At 37.6% G+C, this 16,139-nt stretch overlaps 2 protein-coding genes across 4 annotated transcripts; one reads left to right on the plus strand and one right to left on the minus strand.

The window, feature by feature from the left end:
• Window positions 1-720: 720 nt before the first annotated feature.
• LOC125209461 (RNA polymerase II C-terminal domain phosphatase-like 1) lies at window positions 721-7,687 on the minus strand. 3 transcript variants are annotated; one of them, XM_048109063.2, is made up of 17 exons: window positions 7,061-7,686; window positions 5,958-6,434; window positions 5,429-5,639; window positions 5,173-5,330; window positions 5,026-5,096; window positions 4,830-4,935; window positions 4,564-4,647; window positions 3,773-4,348; window positions 3,604-3,667; window positions 3,009-3,139; window positions 2,872-2,925; window positions 2,556-2,652; window positions 2,160-2,395; window positions 1,975-2,064; window positions 1,694-1,759; window positions 1,517-1,590; window positions 721-1,416 (listed from the first exon to the last, which is right to left on the minus strand). In XM_048109063.2, the coding sequence occupies exons 1-17, from the start codon at window positions 7,334-7,336 to the stop codon at window positions 1,308-1,310; spliced, it is 2,880 nt and encodes a 959-aa protein (XP_047965020.1). In that variant the 5' UTR covers window positions 7,337-7,686; the 3' UTR covers window positions 721-1,307. The 3 variants fall into 3 exon arrangements, 2 of the variants coding, with proteins under 2 accessions (XP_047965020.1, XP_088921856.1); XR_016135808.1 differs by lacking the exons at window positions 721-1,416; window positions 1,517-1,590 and having other exon boundaries at window positions 1,711-1,759; window positions 2,542-2,652; window positions 7,061-7,687; XM_089065730.1 differs by lacking the exons at window positions 721-1,416; window positions 1,517-1,590; window positions 1,694-1,759 and having other exon boundaries at window positions 1,970-2,064; window positions 2,542-2,652; window positions 7,061-7,687.
• A 5,742-nt stretch (window positions 7,688-13,429) lies between these two features.
• On the plus strand, window positions 13,430-15,490 carry LOC125209499 (bifunctional bis(5'-adenosyl)-triphosphatase/adenylylsulfatase FHIT-like). Its single transcript, XM_048109100.2, has 5 exons — window positions 13,430-13,664; window positions 13,784-13,894; window positions 14,657-14,803; window positions 14,991-15,089; window positions 15,163-15,490. Exons 1-5 carry the CDS (start codon window positions 13,521-13,523, stop codon window positions 15,277-15,279), a joined length of 618 nt encoding a protein of 205 aa, XP_047965057.1. The 5' UTR covers window positions 13,430-13,520; the 3' UTR covers window positions 15,280-15,490.
• Window positions 15,491-16,139: the final 649 nt, after the last annotated feature.

Below are 16,139 nucleotides of genomic sequence, written 5' to 3' on the forward strand. Positions count from 1 at the left end.
GATCCGGTTTATGAGTTTTATACTCTTATATAAATAACTTTCATTTTTAGATTTGGTAATATCCGTAGAAACGATAATGTGGGACAAAATTTTGTAGCCAAAATAACTTTATAATACTATTTGGTAAAATTGGATGGTAATTTGAAAAACATAAGATAAAAGATAATAAAATATAAATAACTAAATTACAAGATGGAATCTATGTTGTATGGTTTATGGTAATAACTTTATAATACTATTTTCGATTTTATTAATTAATATATTTTTTTACGTATGGAATCTATGGAGTATGGATAATTATTAATAAATATTTATCCAACATTTTAATAAACTTAGAAGAATTGATTACTTTAAATAAAGTATAATAAATTAACATTGGTTAATGTTGTAGTCTTCAAAATTGATTAGTTGAGTCTTCAAAATTGATTGGTTGACGGTGGGCGATGGCTGCACTATTCAAAATTGATTGCACAAAACACAATTTCTTTTATTTTTATTTATCTATTTATTTATTCTTAAATGTTGATTTTATATTCAAATTGGATCTCATTTCTCTCTATTTTATCTATATTAAAAACCGTGAAACAGCCTCACGGTTCGATTCCGATTCCATATTTCCCAAAACCGGAACCGGCGGTTCCAAACCGTGGACACGTCTAGTAGGACGGACGAAAATGGCAAAATATAAATATTGGGAGGGAGAGTAATTTTTTCCAACAATTTACCCTAAAAACAAATATACTCATTTCATGAAAGTTATAGTTTACAGTGTCAAGGACAAAACTCCTACTTGTGGTGGTGGTGGTAAAAAATGATTAATGGACAATTTCCCTAAGCTGGTTGGAGTAGGGCATGACAAATACTATCAAACTACATAATGTGCATTGATGCGGTGTCATATTTACTGATGAATTTTTGAATCAAAGATGGGATTCCATTAAAGTTTAGTGCATATCGGCTTCTCCATGACTTATATCACAACATTGCTTCTTCCCCGACCAATTCCACCTTCCTCGTCTTCTCCTTCATCTTCACACCTTCTAAGACCGGATTAAGATTCAGGTCTGATACAACAACAGTTGAAGATCCCATGTCGACTTGAAATGACAGAGGCGTCCGCCTCCTCAGGCTTTCTAACCGTCATTGGCAAGGTGCAGTTCCACTTCAGCAAAATTCTTACTGGGAGCTAACTGCAGCCGCAGCCCAGCCTCCACCATCCCCACATTACAGGTTTCATCATGCAAGTTGCACTTGTGTGTGGGCTAATGCTATAAATGCAAGCACAAAAAAACAACGTATAGGCTGTTTCACGGTATAGGTGATCCGTTTCTTGAGTATCTGCCAGAGGATGAAAATCGCTGAGGACCTCGGGGGAACTCTTGTTTCATCCTCTTGCTCGACACGCCATGCATTGATCTGAACCAAAATGATTTGATCAAATACCGTTGTGCAAAGCCATAAATGTAAATCAGCAGAAACATGGTTGCACGTTATCATCAGCAAGATAATCACTCACCTCGGGGAATTCTGACGCCTGTAAGGAAACTGACCCGTCATGGATTTCAAGACCCCGAGAGCTTTTTCAGCAGCCTAATGAGAAATATTTGAGTTAAAATTCTACTAATACCAGAAGAATTCTGTCCGGGCAATTCTTAAAAGGGGAAGAAACAAGATTTATGGGAATACACAGTACCTCGGATTTAGCTTCATCCCATGTTAGGCCCATTCCCTTACCCAGTACTTCTCCATTTATTTCAACCTATAAATCAGAGAAGGCAAACCACTTAAACAATGGAATTAATAATATCTTAGAATGCACCTATTTAACTAAGTTTTATTATATATACTGTGGATGCTTTTAATCAATTTAATTACTGAATATCAGTAGAATGCATCTTTATGTACATGATTAATGACATGAAAATATTGGTTTGTAACATCTATTTGCATAAAAGGGGGACAGTATTTCTCGACCTGGGCATAAACTTCACTTTTATGTCCTGAATTAGCTGAAAACTGAGGTTGATGTTCTTGGAATGCTACACCAAGGCCCTCCATCATGCACTGAAGTGGCATTAAAAAAGTGTATGATTACGGTCCCAAAATATTGAAATTAGTTGTGAAAACCATGGACAGAACTATTAAAGTATGATACTTACCAACTCTTTAAGTGCAGCAATGGAACCTATTGGCTTTTTGGAAGGCTCAATTCTTGGATCTCGAATTCTTGGAGATGCTGCAACTGTAGAAAATGGAGCACCCTCCTCCTTAGACAGTGACTGATATCCAAAAGTGTTAGGATCACTAATGAAGCCATTTTCTTTTTGATTAGCAACAATCCTACTCCCATTCCCAGGCACATAGTTGTCAGATCTACGATAAGACATATATTTATCTGCAGGTGAACAGCTCATTATTGTCAGAGACAATATTAGTGATTCAGGAAATAATCAGCCTTTTATATTGAAATGTATCAGTATATAGATTTGTTCAAATTTTAATTGAAAAACATCTTAAACATTTCAACATCAGGAAGCTAACATTTTCCATATTACCAGCCAGACATAAAAGAGATCCTTCTGCAGCCTGACGTTGTGCTTCCCTTCTTGTTCTACCAATCCCTCGACCAATTCTCTCACCTGCAAACAAGACCTACAAAAGACCAATATAATACAATCACATGCGATGATTTAAATTACTTTAGAGGTAAAAAAGATGAAAAGAATTTGTGAGAAATTAAGAGGCAATTCAAGAATTGATAGGTACAGAGTGAGATGGCAAGTGAGGTAGAACATAAGGTTATCATAGTTTTAAATTTATTTCTTCCTCAGTAAAATGTAAAAGAGAAGTGCGACTGGAATATGGAATCACCTCCACTATGAACTGAAGTTCTGCACCAGATACCAGGGCTTGCTTGAACTCCACCTGCATAAGTAGCCGTAACATTAAGCAAGACAAATAATCCCAAAAGGAAAGGAAAGAAAAACACATGAACTGCTTGTTTATGCCTTTGTTCCACACTTAAATGCAATGTCCTGCAATGCTCCAGGCCATGTCTCAGTATACGGATCTATTTGTCCAGCTTCGAGATCAATATCCTTACTTGCTAAAGATGATTGGGCCACAGGACTTTCTTGACCTTCAAAATTAACAATACATGAAATGAAAGTAAACATCAACTTCTACAGAATGAAGTTAATATAGAAGAAGAAACAACTTCAGCCAAGAATGATGTTCTGTTGAAACAGGACATGGTGGCATCAAATGTTTTAATAGATTTAAGTTTGGATCTTTAATTGGAGGTGGAAGTGACTTGAGATCCAGAAGAATAAACCTCCTAATAACCAGATTATATATGTCCTATATTCACATACAATTCTTAAGGAAGCACACTTTCAACATTATCCTGCCCAAGTTTTTATTGTATGAGTCGTCTCTGGCCCCTTTGAGTGGGAGACTGGGAGTAAGAGGTACGTAGCATAAATTGGGCTTGTATAAAAGGATGTCATGCTGTACATGTAATCTGGAACCCGAGGTAATGTTATGCCCACATAAGTTGTTAATAAATGCAATTGGCAGGGATTTATAAGGGCCACAGCTTACCAGAAAAAGAAGGAAAAGTGGATACTGCTTGATTCAACCTTAATTGATCTTCTCTGGAAAATGCCTGTAAATGGCGAATAGTATCAGGAAACTTGCCAGACATCAAAAGGAACTTGACTTCTCAACTAGCCAAAATGTGTAATGAAGGACTATAGAGAAGTTAACAAACCTCCCTTGGTAATCTCTGACTTTCATGCAACACTCTAGCAGGCGGGATAGAAGGCTCCACTTTGTGGAGGAAGGGTGGATGAGGAGACCGATTCTTGTCAATAGGAATAGTGTCTGCATTCAAAATGAATTCCTTCGGTGGTGCCACACGGTCCAGTTGTCCCGGGCTCATCTCTTCTTCAACAGGAAACCAGCCATGGCCCTGACCTATTGGTAGTGATACTTGCATTGGGGGCCTGGCAGGAAATGTAGGTTCACTCGGAGGGTGTTCTCTCATGTCTTGACCGTGCTGCAAAATTAACAGTCTCCTTCTTGTATCAGGATCTAGTTCTGATTCAGGAACCTCACCCTCTTCCCTTGCAGGAGAACTTTGCACAGTCATTTCTGCTTGGCTAAGCTGAGCCACTTGAGGTAATAATTGCTGATTAACGAAAGACATAGCTGGTCCTGGTACTGGTATTGCTGGTAGAGGAACTGTAAAAGAAGAGGATGATGCAGCATAATGGAGTGCTGAGGCGAGTCTTGGGTCTAAATTAGCAGTTGGCAACGAAGCAGCTGAAGAAGCGGAAATCGTCTCCTGAATAATTACACACAGAAGTTATGATACCACTAGGATTCTGTTTGCAATACATTCAATGTACTTTTAACATACACGACCAGGAGCAAAGAAGAAAGAACTACTACAATATTAAATACACGAAGGAAAAGAAAGCAAACGCATATGCCCCAAGAGGCTGCAGAGTATCTCCATACTAAAGCAACACAACAAAGATGCTCAGCAAGACAGCACACCTTCAGTCTCCTTTCCACCTCAGAATCTGCCATTCCATCAAAACCAAGGGAATCTTTATTCCCATTCAAACTTGATGGATCATCCTGTAACACAGAAAGGCATTGTTGCTTAGCATATAATTTTAGTGACTAGCAACTTTCATAATGCGAGTCATAATAGAAAAGGGAATGCCATCTAGGCACAACTCCAACTATTGGTGAATGCAGCTGCCTAGACTACATTTACCAGATAAGGGTGAATAAGTGGAGATGCTAAATAGACTTACCTCTGAAACTAAGTAATTGCTCACATCTGGTGAAGAAGGCACAGTCCGAATATCATCTTCATATGCAAGCTCAGTTATTTGTTGCAAAAGCCCATCATCAAAATCTCTGCGTTGAATATGCCAGGTCAAATTGAATAGAAGGTAAACAATATACATACAGTGAAATATGAAATAACACAGGGTAACATTATCTTACTTGAAAAAACCACCTCTCACATTGCAAGCTACATTTCTTGCAACACAGAGCACAGGGACACTGTTGTTGGCCTAGAAAAAGCCTATACAAGTTAGAAAAATACTGAGTTATCCTTGCAGACAGAGATTTGAAGTAAGTTGCCATTACCTCAGCTTGAGGAGCATAATATGGAGCAAATGCAGGAACAACATGGACTCGTGGTTGATCTTTCTCATCCCACACTTTTAAGCGGTCATCAATTACCAATGCCATCTTAGGATGGCAGTTTCCATCTTGGAAAACATTAAACAGTGATTTCCTAGAACCTGTTTAAAAAGTAATAGTCATCAACCAGCGTCACACATGTATGTATGTATGTATGTATTGACAACAGACCCCAAGACAACAGTTCCAAGAACCTTACCAGACTTGACGCACACAATGCGATTCAAGAGCTCTCTAGAGTTTATCAAGTTAGATCCTGGATCAAGAAGTCTCCACATTTCTAAAGCATAATCCCTTTCAGCCATTGTGCAAACAAAAACTTCAAAGCGTTTTCTCCCTTTAGCAGTCAAGTAAGTTCTAAGATCCTCCCAAGCAGGTCTCAGTCTCACAAGAACACTTGTATCACGTATCTGCATAAGTGAAAAAGAACCATCCTTAATCTTAATAGCGACAAATTGACGTATGCAGTAGAAAGTTTACAGTTTTTATGAATTGTTCCTCATTAGTTAAGTTCTCACAAGGAGCTAAGTGCTTTGTAATAATATGCCACACAGAAACCCCTGAACTGCTCGTATTAATTCCACTGACTGATAAAAGAGTCTAAACTGATAAATTTCTTAAAATGCACGTTTTAGACACACTAAGTAGTAGTTCACCCAAAATTACCAGAGCACTCACAAGTGAACAAAACCAAGAAGGGAATGAAACCTTAACATCTTGATGCTTACCAGTGGATTGATACGAGTAAGAATAATATTTCTATCTTGAAGACGTATAAGATGGCGAACAATAGGTTGATGAGTTTCTGACAGAGCAGGAACCACTTCAGACTGTGATTTGATAATTTTCCCATTGTCAGTCACCTGATCACTTTCTGCATATTCCTTCAAAATAATTCTGTCATCATGATATCGTTTGATCTCTGCCTGAATCCCCAAAACACGCTGTGGATCAGACTCTGAATTCATTTTCCGCTGCAAAGCCTCTATCCTATCCTCAAACGACCGCATTGTGTTAGCTACTACGAGTGTTTCATCAAGATCAAACACAATGCCAAGACACCTGAGATTCAGCATAACAAGGCAAGAATTGTATATGCTTGATGCGACATTGAACCCCCAAAAGCATGGACCTTGCCCTTGATCCTTTCTCGAATGCATGGCAACTAAATGAATTTCCCCTCCACCAAAGGATGCTACAGCAGTCTGAAAATTTGATTGCATTGAAATTTAGTGTTGAAACCGAATAAACCATAACAGATTAGAAAGATATAGAAATATTGAAGGATTGCTATAACTATGAGCGAAATGCATCGGAACCAAAATTAACACGCGTAAGAGGTCAACATATTGAAGTAGAACACAAAAATCTCAAGGCGGCATAGAGCCGTCCATTCCCATCATCAGTACAAACAAAACCACATAATGCAAACAAACAAAGGTTCTCTCAGACTGGGTTTGCTAACTTAGTTCTTTTCAATTTTCAGGTGCTGTTACAACTGAACATACCATTTCCAGAATCCCAATTGTATCGAAATAATGCTCTCAACATCCAATTTACTATCATCAGGTGATAACTGTTTTCACTGGAGCCTAAATTCCTCCATATTCGAGCAATAGTAAACAATTAAATCAACAAAATCACCATGAATAATCTGTTTTTTGTCCTCATTCCTTGTCCAAATGAAAATTTAGAAATTATGTATCTTCTCTACTTAAAAAATTAGAGTTTCTGCAAACACTCAATCACAATGTCATAAGAGTAAGATTTGCTGAATCAAGTTATACTTATTTTAGGTAGTTCTGTGGTTTCTGTTTCTGGTGGGCAATACCTTGTTTTCTCTGAGACAGGTGGCGTGCAAAACAGAAAGCGGCGAGTCCTGATTCTGATTCTTCATATTGACAGTAGATTTCAGTTTGAAGCATATTCCGGTGGAGTTTATCGTCAAAAGCACGGCGAGCGGCGGGCACCTCTCACTCGGCGAAGTGTACTGACAAATTCGAATTTCCTTCAGCTCCTGCGCCCACACAAATCCCTCCTGCGGCTGCAACTCAGCCTCTCCCAACAACCTCGCCCCTTCATACATCAACACCATTTTCTGATACATTTACGAAATTTTCTAGTTTCAATCCCAATTTCACTACTTCAATGTGGTTTTGTAAACAATCGACCAATCGGCCGAGTAATTGGGCTATGTATTACCCCTTCTCTAGAGTAGTTCGTTGAAATTCATCGGTCCGAATTTTCGAGATTTATAAATCGATTGATAGTGAAATCCGGAAAAAAAAAGTTGGATTGAAATCTAGATTGCAGCTATTCCGTTGTCCCCGATTGAATTCTCGATTGTTGAAGTATCTAAGATTAAATTTAGAACTAGGGTTATGAATCTGGTGAGATTTTTAATAGCAGAGTACGTGAGTGGTGACGACGATTGAGGAGAAAACCCTAGATCCAGAATAAAAAAATATTAATTAAAATAATAAAATTAGGTCAAAGCAATGATATGATAATTCTGAAATTTTCTCCTACTCTAATTTCTAGGTCTATCTGGACCAACTATTTATAATTACCATGTTATATGTGTAACAAGATTTTACAATTTACTCATTGTTTTACTTTATTTTATTTTAGATTAATTTAAATTTAAAGAATATCGAAATGCTTATATATCTTACATTTTTTTGGTAGTAGTATGGAGTAGTGTATTTTTTCAATGCTCCTTTTTATCCCCTATTAATTGGGATAGTTCTTTTGGATATAGGAAAGAAAAAAACAAAGCTTTATTAAGTTTTTTAAGTATATCGATATGCTAATATCTTGCATTTTGTTCTTAGTTTTATCGTTTTTTTTTTGTCCCGCATTAAATGAGATTGAAATTGAAAGATCATAAAGTAAGAGAAATATTAAAGTGGGACGAAGATCAAATAATAACATAATGAATGAAGACGTAATTTTAAACATAATGAATGAAGGTATATGTATCTGTATATAGGGATGTAATTAATTGCTAACTAATTACCAATCTCAAATTGAGACCAATTTTCAACCATTAGATTAGAAGATCTTGTGGTTAATATGATGCCAAGTGTAAAATATTTTAAATTTAAATAATTATTAATTAAATTAAAAGGGTATTAATGTCAAATCCTATATGTAGTAATTATAACTAACTATTTTCTCTCTCCTCAAAATCATCTCAAATCTTTAAATTTACGTAACTCTCTCAATTTAAATTATTTTTCGCAAAAAATATATCAAATTAAAGATAATTTAATAAGGATTCCAACGAGATCTCAATTGCATATGTTCCGACGATATTCGGGTGATGAAATTTGATAAATTATATTTCAATTTTCGTACATGTTGATAAGCAGCTATTTTCAACAAATGCAACAAAAAATCTCAATATATTGTAGGCAAAATCTCAATATTATGCATGTCCAATCTCAATAAAAATGTGTTGATATTCCAATGTCATATTGTTGATATTTGTAATACACAATGTTGATATAAAAAAACACTCACGAAAATTATCATATGATAACATAATGACGATATTACCTTTTTGTTGATATTTTGTCTACTATTTATTGAGATTTTGTGAGCTTTAATCTCATCCACTAATTTTAAAATCCAAGGGTGGAGATTTAGTCTTGATTTTGGATTAGGGTGCTAAAAGCATTAGAATAGGACTCTCTGTACATATACATTGATGCTCTTAAATTATAAATTCAGTTAAATTAAATCACAAAATAGTACTACTTCGTATATTATTCTATAGCAATTAAAAAATTATATGGAAATTTTATGACAATATTTTACACAATTTCAGGCTTGAATCAAAATAATTATACAATATTCAATAAAAATTTAAATCTATAGTCTATAATAATATAAAAGACAAATTTTGATCTTATTTTGAAATATTTATAAGGAATTGGATGAATTTGAATATTTATAAAATAGTATGTCATAATCAATTAAAGGTTAGAAAAAACGGTTCATCCATTCGCTTATGTTTTATACAATTATAATGACATTTATGAATTTGAATATTTATACATTTTAGATGATGACTACTAATATTTTTATAAAATTGTGAATATTTATATGTACGAGTGTAGAGGAATAATGACCTTTTGTTGTATAAGTACGAGGATTAATCGAAAAGTTGTAAAGTAAATTATGAGATTATTGCTTCAATGGCCTTCCATTTCATTTTCCAAATTTATTATACATTCGTTATAAATAATTGAATTTCCAACTTGATTATGCATTAATGCATGCATTACTCATTTAACAGAAATACAATGGCAGAAATTGTTGTCATTCATTTTCCAAAATTTGATAACGTTTATGTAACGCTTAGGTTTAATTTTTGAGAAATTAAAAGGTTTTAAATTTTTTTAATAATAAGTGAAAAAAGTGAAAGGTTTCAAAGAGTTATCATATTTTGAACTATAAATATAGTATGACATTTGGTAACTTATAATCCACCCACACATTTCTTTTTTTTTTCATCACGTTTTTCACTCCCTCCGTTTTTTCCAATACTCTTCATATTGTTTTAACATGAAGTCATGATATTGTTTTTATATTTGTCTATTATTAAAGTTTGTTTTAAAGATTTCCTTTTTTCTTTAGTCTATTGATTTGTTATCCTAAATTCACCACTAATATCTATTTTTTCACCAGTTTGAACATTTCTTGTTATTATTATGTTAATGTATGTATTGTAGTTGAGGATTTTAAATCCGGTGTCTTTTAATATATATTTATATTATAGTATCTGGCTTTTCTTTTGATTATGACACACTTATGGTTACACTATGTTTCTTTCATTTTAGGTGAGTGAAATTTTTAGTGGAAGAAGAAAGCAGAATCAGACAAGGCAAATGCAATCCAACATCCATTTGCTTACCAATTTTTTTCTTGTAAAAACTTTACACTATGTTTCTTATCATTCTAGGTGAGTGAAATTATCTCATTAGATGGTGAAAGTGACCAAAAGATAATCTTCTCTACCACAATTCCAAATGAGATTTTTCTAGATATAGAGTCTTACTAGAAAGGTCAGATTAAGAGGATCCATTTAGAAGAAAAATTTACGACACAGATACGGGAAAATGCGATAATATCCAAAACCTTCCATAGATCCATGTCTGAGCCTAAAAAGAACTTAATATAAATAGGAGAATAAAGGAGACAGAAATAACACAATTATTTTACTCAAAATTTCATCCCCCCTTCCCTTTAGGAGTTGGACGATTTTTCCTCTCCTCCGTAGAGTAGAATTTCTGTCTTCTATATTTAAATCCTAGTATTCCGGTGAGATCAGCTCACACTGATATTGGAGTACAGTTCGGGAACCAGATAGAAGATACGTCGTCTAGTATTCAAAGCGTCACGTGGAGAAGTCACTAGCCATCGTCAATTCTTTGGAGAATTAATAAGGTATTATTTCTGCTCCGTAGAAAAGCATGTTTTAGGTTTCAATATACTTAAAACATGATTAATTCAAGTTATGAGCATGATACATGTGAGAATTACGCGAATAGATTTTGTCTAAATAATCTGCTAAATAGATCTGATTATTATATGATTTATTTGTTCGATTAATTATTAAATTTTGAAACTCGAATGCGCTTCCGCTGCCAGTTCCTTCAGACACTACCTTCTAAATTTATATATAAGATTATTTTAAGTCAAGTTCAAAGAGGAGTAGTTATGAACCTTGTAGACCATACCCACGGGAGTGGTTAAGAGCGAGTCCCAATTGGTAGAAAAAACCCACAATCCATTGGAGTTAGAGCATCTCCAATGGTTTTAGGCCAGTCATAGCCTAGCCAAAAACTCCTCCTAACATATCATCAGGACAAGAAACTCCTCCTGCCACATCATCAGCGCAAGAAATTGGACAAGCAATAGCCTAGTCATAGGCCATCAACATTATAAAAAAACAAATAAATTACAATCACGCAAAATACGGAATTAAATTTACGACACAGATACGGGAAAATGCGATAATTTTATTTATAAATTAAAAAAAGTACAAAAAAATACATAATTTTTTTTAAAAAAATACCATCTTGCTTCAACACACGATCCCCGGCTCACTCCTCGTCGCCGCTACCCGGGATCCCCAAATCTGGCGCAGCTGAGTCCCCCTCGTCTCCCCTGGCCCTACGTGTGCGGGCCAAATCGGCCTGCATATTCTGAAGGATCTCATAAGAAATCCCTTCTCCACAGGGTCCTCTGCCGCCTTCCATTGATTGACGATTTTCCACATGTTCATCGTCGTTTGTTGACACGCGAGTTCGGCGAGCTCGACTGTCGACTTGCCAATATGGGGGGATGCCGATTGGACCTCCTGGGAACCATGGGCGACTCCCCTAGAACGGGCCCGTTGCGCCGTCCTTAGACCAACCGGACGGGTGCGGCGAGTAAACGATGGAGGGGACGGGAACTCCCGAGCATCGTCGGGGAGCTCGTGGGAACCACCGCTGCTGCTGTAGTCACCGGCATAGTTCAGCCGCTGCTTCTTCGGCCAGCCAGCATCGACACCCGCTCGAAACTTCTCAGAATCCATCAGCAACATATAGCAGTTCCAGAAGGTGAACTCCTTATAAACATTCTTCAAGGAGAACTGGGCCTCCGCCATCCTCCTGACATCGTCTTCAGTTTTGCCGCTGGTCTTCATGCGGAGGTTGTTGGCGTACAACCCTGCAAATCGGGAGATCGCAGCCCTGATTCGCTCCCACTGCTTCCGACACTCCTCCCCGCTGTGTGTCTTACCGTGCGGGCAATGTGTCTTATAGGCTGCTGCAATCTTAGCCCACAAGTTGACGATCCTCTGATTGTTCGACTGGAGAGGATCATCGCAAACAGTCACCCAAGTCTTGGACAGCCCGACGTTCTCGTCATCCGTCCACTTCCTCCGTACATTGTCGTCATCAGCCGGCTGCGACGACTCGCCGACCATTTTCTCCGTACATTGTCATCATCAGCCCGACGTTCTCGTGCACCCCGACCCCGACCCCGACCTACTCACCCTGTCTGAATGGGAGTGTCGTCGTATCGATTGACTTGTTCCAACAACTCCTCTAGGGAGAAAGTGTCATCTCCAGTGAATTGAGTCTCCATTGGGGTCGATGTGTGGGAAGACGCAGTAAAAAAGTCAAGACTTGGGCGATAGACATTGTCCCCCCCGGCTGCACCACCGGCTGCACCCCCCGCATCCCCTGAATCCCGGGCTGCATCACCATCATCCCCAGCTGCCGCCCCTGCATTATTGGTACCCCTTGCATCCCCGACATCCCCCTCGGCTTCCCCTACCCGCCCTGCCACACCGGCATACTACTACCCCCGACTGCCATCCTCGGCATCATCTGTGGCCAAGGGTACATATTGTAGGACCCAGCCATCGGGTTCCATCCACTTCCCATGGGTACCGTGGGAGTTTGCGGCCCATACGTCACTATAGTAGCTGGAGTGGAGTCGTTGTTGTTCTCCATTTAGCGATATTGCTCTTGTACAGAAATTAAGAGAGAGAGAAATACTTGTTAACACAAGTGGTGCGAATGAAAATGACGTTAAAATTGCGTATATATAGAGTTTCGAAAATCAAAAATAAAAAATAAAAGAAAATTACCGCTCGCCGATCGCTAGCCGATCGGGAGCCCACAATGGCGGCCAACGGATCAGCTAAAGAATCGGCTAGCGCCCGCGAATCGGCGAGCACTAGCCGATTCGCACGCCGATTTGTCGCTAGTCGGTCCTAATGATCGGCTAGCGGACCGGCGAGCGCTCGCAGAGTGGCTAGCCGGTCCGCTAGCCGCAATTGGAGATACTCTTATCCTATACTTGGAAAAAGTAGAAAAATGAATAAATATAGTGATAAAATAGGTAAGAAAATCAAATTTCTTTTTACAAAAATCCAAAAAAAAATAAAATTCCTTCAGCTCCTTTATGAAAAGTGATAAAATCTTAGATCTAAGATGTGAACAAAACGGACAAAATTACACTCATAACATCTAGTCAGTTTTTTATTCGAATAATAGACAATGTTATAAATTTTTCATATCAAAATTTTTTATTGCTATAAAATAATATAATTAATAATAACATTATTTGTTTAAATTTGATTTAATTTAATCAAATTTTAAATTTAAGTGCATATTATTATTATTTCACAAATTGATGCACGCGACTTGATTACATTTTCAACACTTCTGAGAGTATAAAGTGAACCCCACGCGCCGCCGCTAATTCTGTGCAGAGCTGCCCCGCTGATGTTAAACGCGTCGCCATTCCTTACTTTCCGTCATTTTCCGACCGCGTTTCTCTACCTACGCCCCACCTCCCGCGGCCTGTTCCTCCGCCAACACTCGCCGTCGCTCCCGCCGTTTTCCTCCTTCACTCGCAGCGCTCACACGGCAAGTACAATCGATGCCCAATTCTATTAAATTACGCCCTAATTACGTAGCCAGACGAGATTTTTCGTGCTGTATGAGTGTGTTTTCATTGATTTGTTTTTTCAACTGAGAGATCGCAGATGGAATCTGAGAGTTTCACATTTGGTCCATACAAAATCGACCCCAAAGAAGTCTTCTACTCTACTCAACTCTCGTATGCTATGGTCAATTTGCGCCCACTTCTTCCCGGTATGCGTTTCCAATCCAATTTCTGATGTTTTTGCTATGTGAATATTTGATATTTCTGCACGAATTAATGTGTTTAGGGCATATCTTTTGAAATCTATTGTCTCTGATGTGTTTGATGAATTGCCTAGCTGTTCCTGGATTATGATGCCGTTTCGATTTTGAGCTCAAATTTCTAATTACCGATTTAAATTTCATTTGCTTATGCTGAGCTGAATGTTGTACCTACAAATTGTTGATGCCAACTCATCTGTATCACACGATTGTTTGATGAGTATAGCTAAACAAAGAAAATTGGAAGACACATGAATGCGTTATCGTTTCGAAAAAAATATTGATTTACTTCACCATTTTCGTAGCACCTTTGATCTTCTGCATATCTATCTCATTGACTGTATTTTGTTTTTATTTCTGCTGCAGGTCATATCCTTTCATCTGTACGTATTTATAGGGGAGTCTTCACCGTATAATTTTCTGGTGATCATGTTTTGCATATTAACCGTAGTGATTAAGATGCATTAGGAGGAATGACACGAACATCCTTGAACTCATTCTAGCTTCTTGATTTCTAAATTTTGGTATATTTCTTGGCCTTGAAAGGGTTGCTTTTGTTATCATGAAATTTATGCCCTCTGCTTTGCTTGACTTTCTACACAATGGTTAATCATCATGAGAAAGAGAAGAACATACTATTTATGTATAGTGATTAGTGAAGTAGTGCCTTGCCATATTCTATTTCCTGTAAATGTTTGACTTGACACAACATACATGTGCTTGTCTGCCCAAGACGTGATGTTAAGCGCTTCATTGATCTCACTGGTGATGAGACGAGTGATCTATGGCTCACGGCACAGAAGATTGGGCGCCAGCTTGAGTCCTACCATAAGGCATCTTCATTGACACTCGCGATCCAAGTAAGATCAATTATGAGTGAGAAGGAACCTTAATCGATTTCCTCCTTAACACACTCAGTGATCCTTTTCTTAGTTGAGAATGAGATTGTTTGTTTCCGCCTTTAGCTGTAGACTAAAACTCCTCTTATAATATAGCTTTGAGGAACATTCTGACAGTGATATCTGGTTATTTCGTCTTTCCCCTTAGGACGGGCCTCAGGCTGGACAGACCGTTCCTCATGTCCACATCCACATACTTCCACGGAAAGGTGGGGATTTTGAGAAGAACGATGAGATCTACGATGCTGTAAGACAAATAGCTACCTTACCTTCAACCAATCATGAATTTTCCTCCCACCACTAATCCTTCCCTTGAACAGATCGACGCGAAGGAGAAGGAACTGAAAGAGAAGCTTGATCTCGACAAGGAAAGGAAGGACAGAAGCATGGAAGAGATGGCTGAAGAGGCGGATCAATACAGAAAACTATTCATATAGGAACCACTTGATATCTTCTTCAGGCGAGGAAACCATCATTACATGCACGTATTGTTCTGTTCTGTAACCGGTTTGGCTAACCTAACCTTGTGTTGAACATTTTCATTTTTCGACTCTTTATTAATAGATGTACGGTTCAATATAAACAGGTGTGCTCTTGCCTTGTTAATGACTAAAATCATCATTTGCTATGTATACTGTTTTCTTTTCATTTAGTAAGTTACATTATTGTTTTTTCTCAATATTTGGTTGCTAAATGTAGTGAAATCTGGACCCATAAAACAAGAAATTGATTGCTGATTTTTAGGGAAATTAATTAGATACATCTCTGTTTCGGTCTCCTCATATAGCTTTACTAACACAAATGTCCATAGACACGTGTCTCTAGAAAACCACATCTCAACTTCCACTTCTTTTATTCCAGAACGAATGATTTCATTTTCTTTTTGGTTTGTACCAACACAAATGTTCATTTTATGACAAAACAAAAATCAAAGTTCATGGCGACCTTAAACCCACCTCGTGAAATGGCAACATCCCGCAAATCTAATGGGGAAGGGTGGCGGGGGGTGGGGGGGGGGGGGGGGGGAATCTAGAATTTGGAGGATCGTGACTGGATTATTTCAGAATATAGTTGAGACACAGGTCAATTTTTTTTGTTCTAGCATTGTCGAATGAATGGTCCATGGATGAGACAAGTTATTGCGATAGTAAAACTAGTGACAGTTTGAAAATGGGCTCCAACAGCTGTGGAGGTGTAGTGTTTTGGTTACCTCCACTATGGAGGACGGCCATACAGCTTCTATTTTTTTTTTAATTGGCAAATACACATAAATTTTAAAGGCCGCATCATGATGGTT

This window comes from Salvia hispanica, chromosome 2, assembly GCF_029641045.1.
Source record: "Salvia hispanica isolate PSC_SH4W2 chromosome 2, Shi_PSC_v1, whole genome shotgun sequence".
Taxonomy (NCBI): domain Eukaryota; kingdom Viridiplantae; phylum Streptophyta; class Magnoliopsida; order Lamiales; family Lamiaceae; genus Salvia; species Salvia hispanica.

Bases quoted from the DNA above. Each gene is read 5' to 3' on its own strand.
- LOC125209461 (XM_048109063.2), bottom strand. From the start codon at position 7,336: ATGTATCAGAAAATGGTGTTGATGTATGAAGGGGCGAGGTTGTTGGGA. The intron at 4,349-4,563 runs GTGTGCTGTCTT...GTAATTATTCAG, and splicing joins AGGTGGAAAGGAGACTGAAG to GAGACGATTTCCGCTTCTTC. The intron at 3,668-3,772 runs GTTTGTTAACTT...CGCCATTTACAG, and splicing joins GTCAGAGATTACCAAGGGAG to GCATTTTCCAGAGAAGATCA.
- LOC125209499 (XM_048109100.2), top strand. From the start codon at position 13,521: ATGTTAAACGCGTCGCCATTCCTTACTTTCCGTCATTTTCCGACCGCG. The intron at 13,665-13,783 runs GCAAGTACAATC...GAGAGATCGCAG, and splicing joins TCACTCGCAGCGCTCACACG to ATGGAATCTGAGAGTTTCAC. The intron at 13,895-14,656 runs ATGCGTTTCCAA...TGACACAACATA, and splicing joins TGCGCCCACTTCTTCCCGGT to CATGTGCTTGTCTGCCCAAG.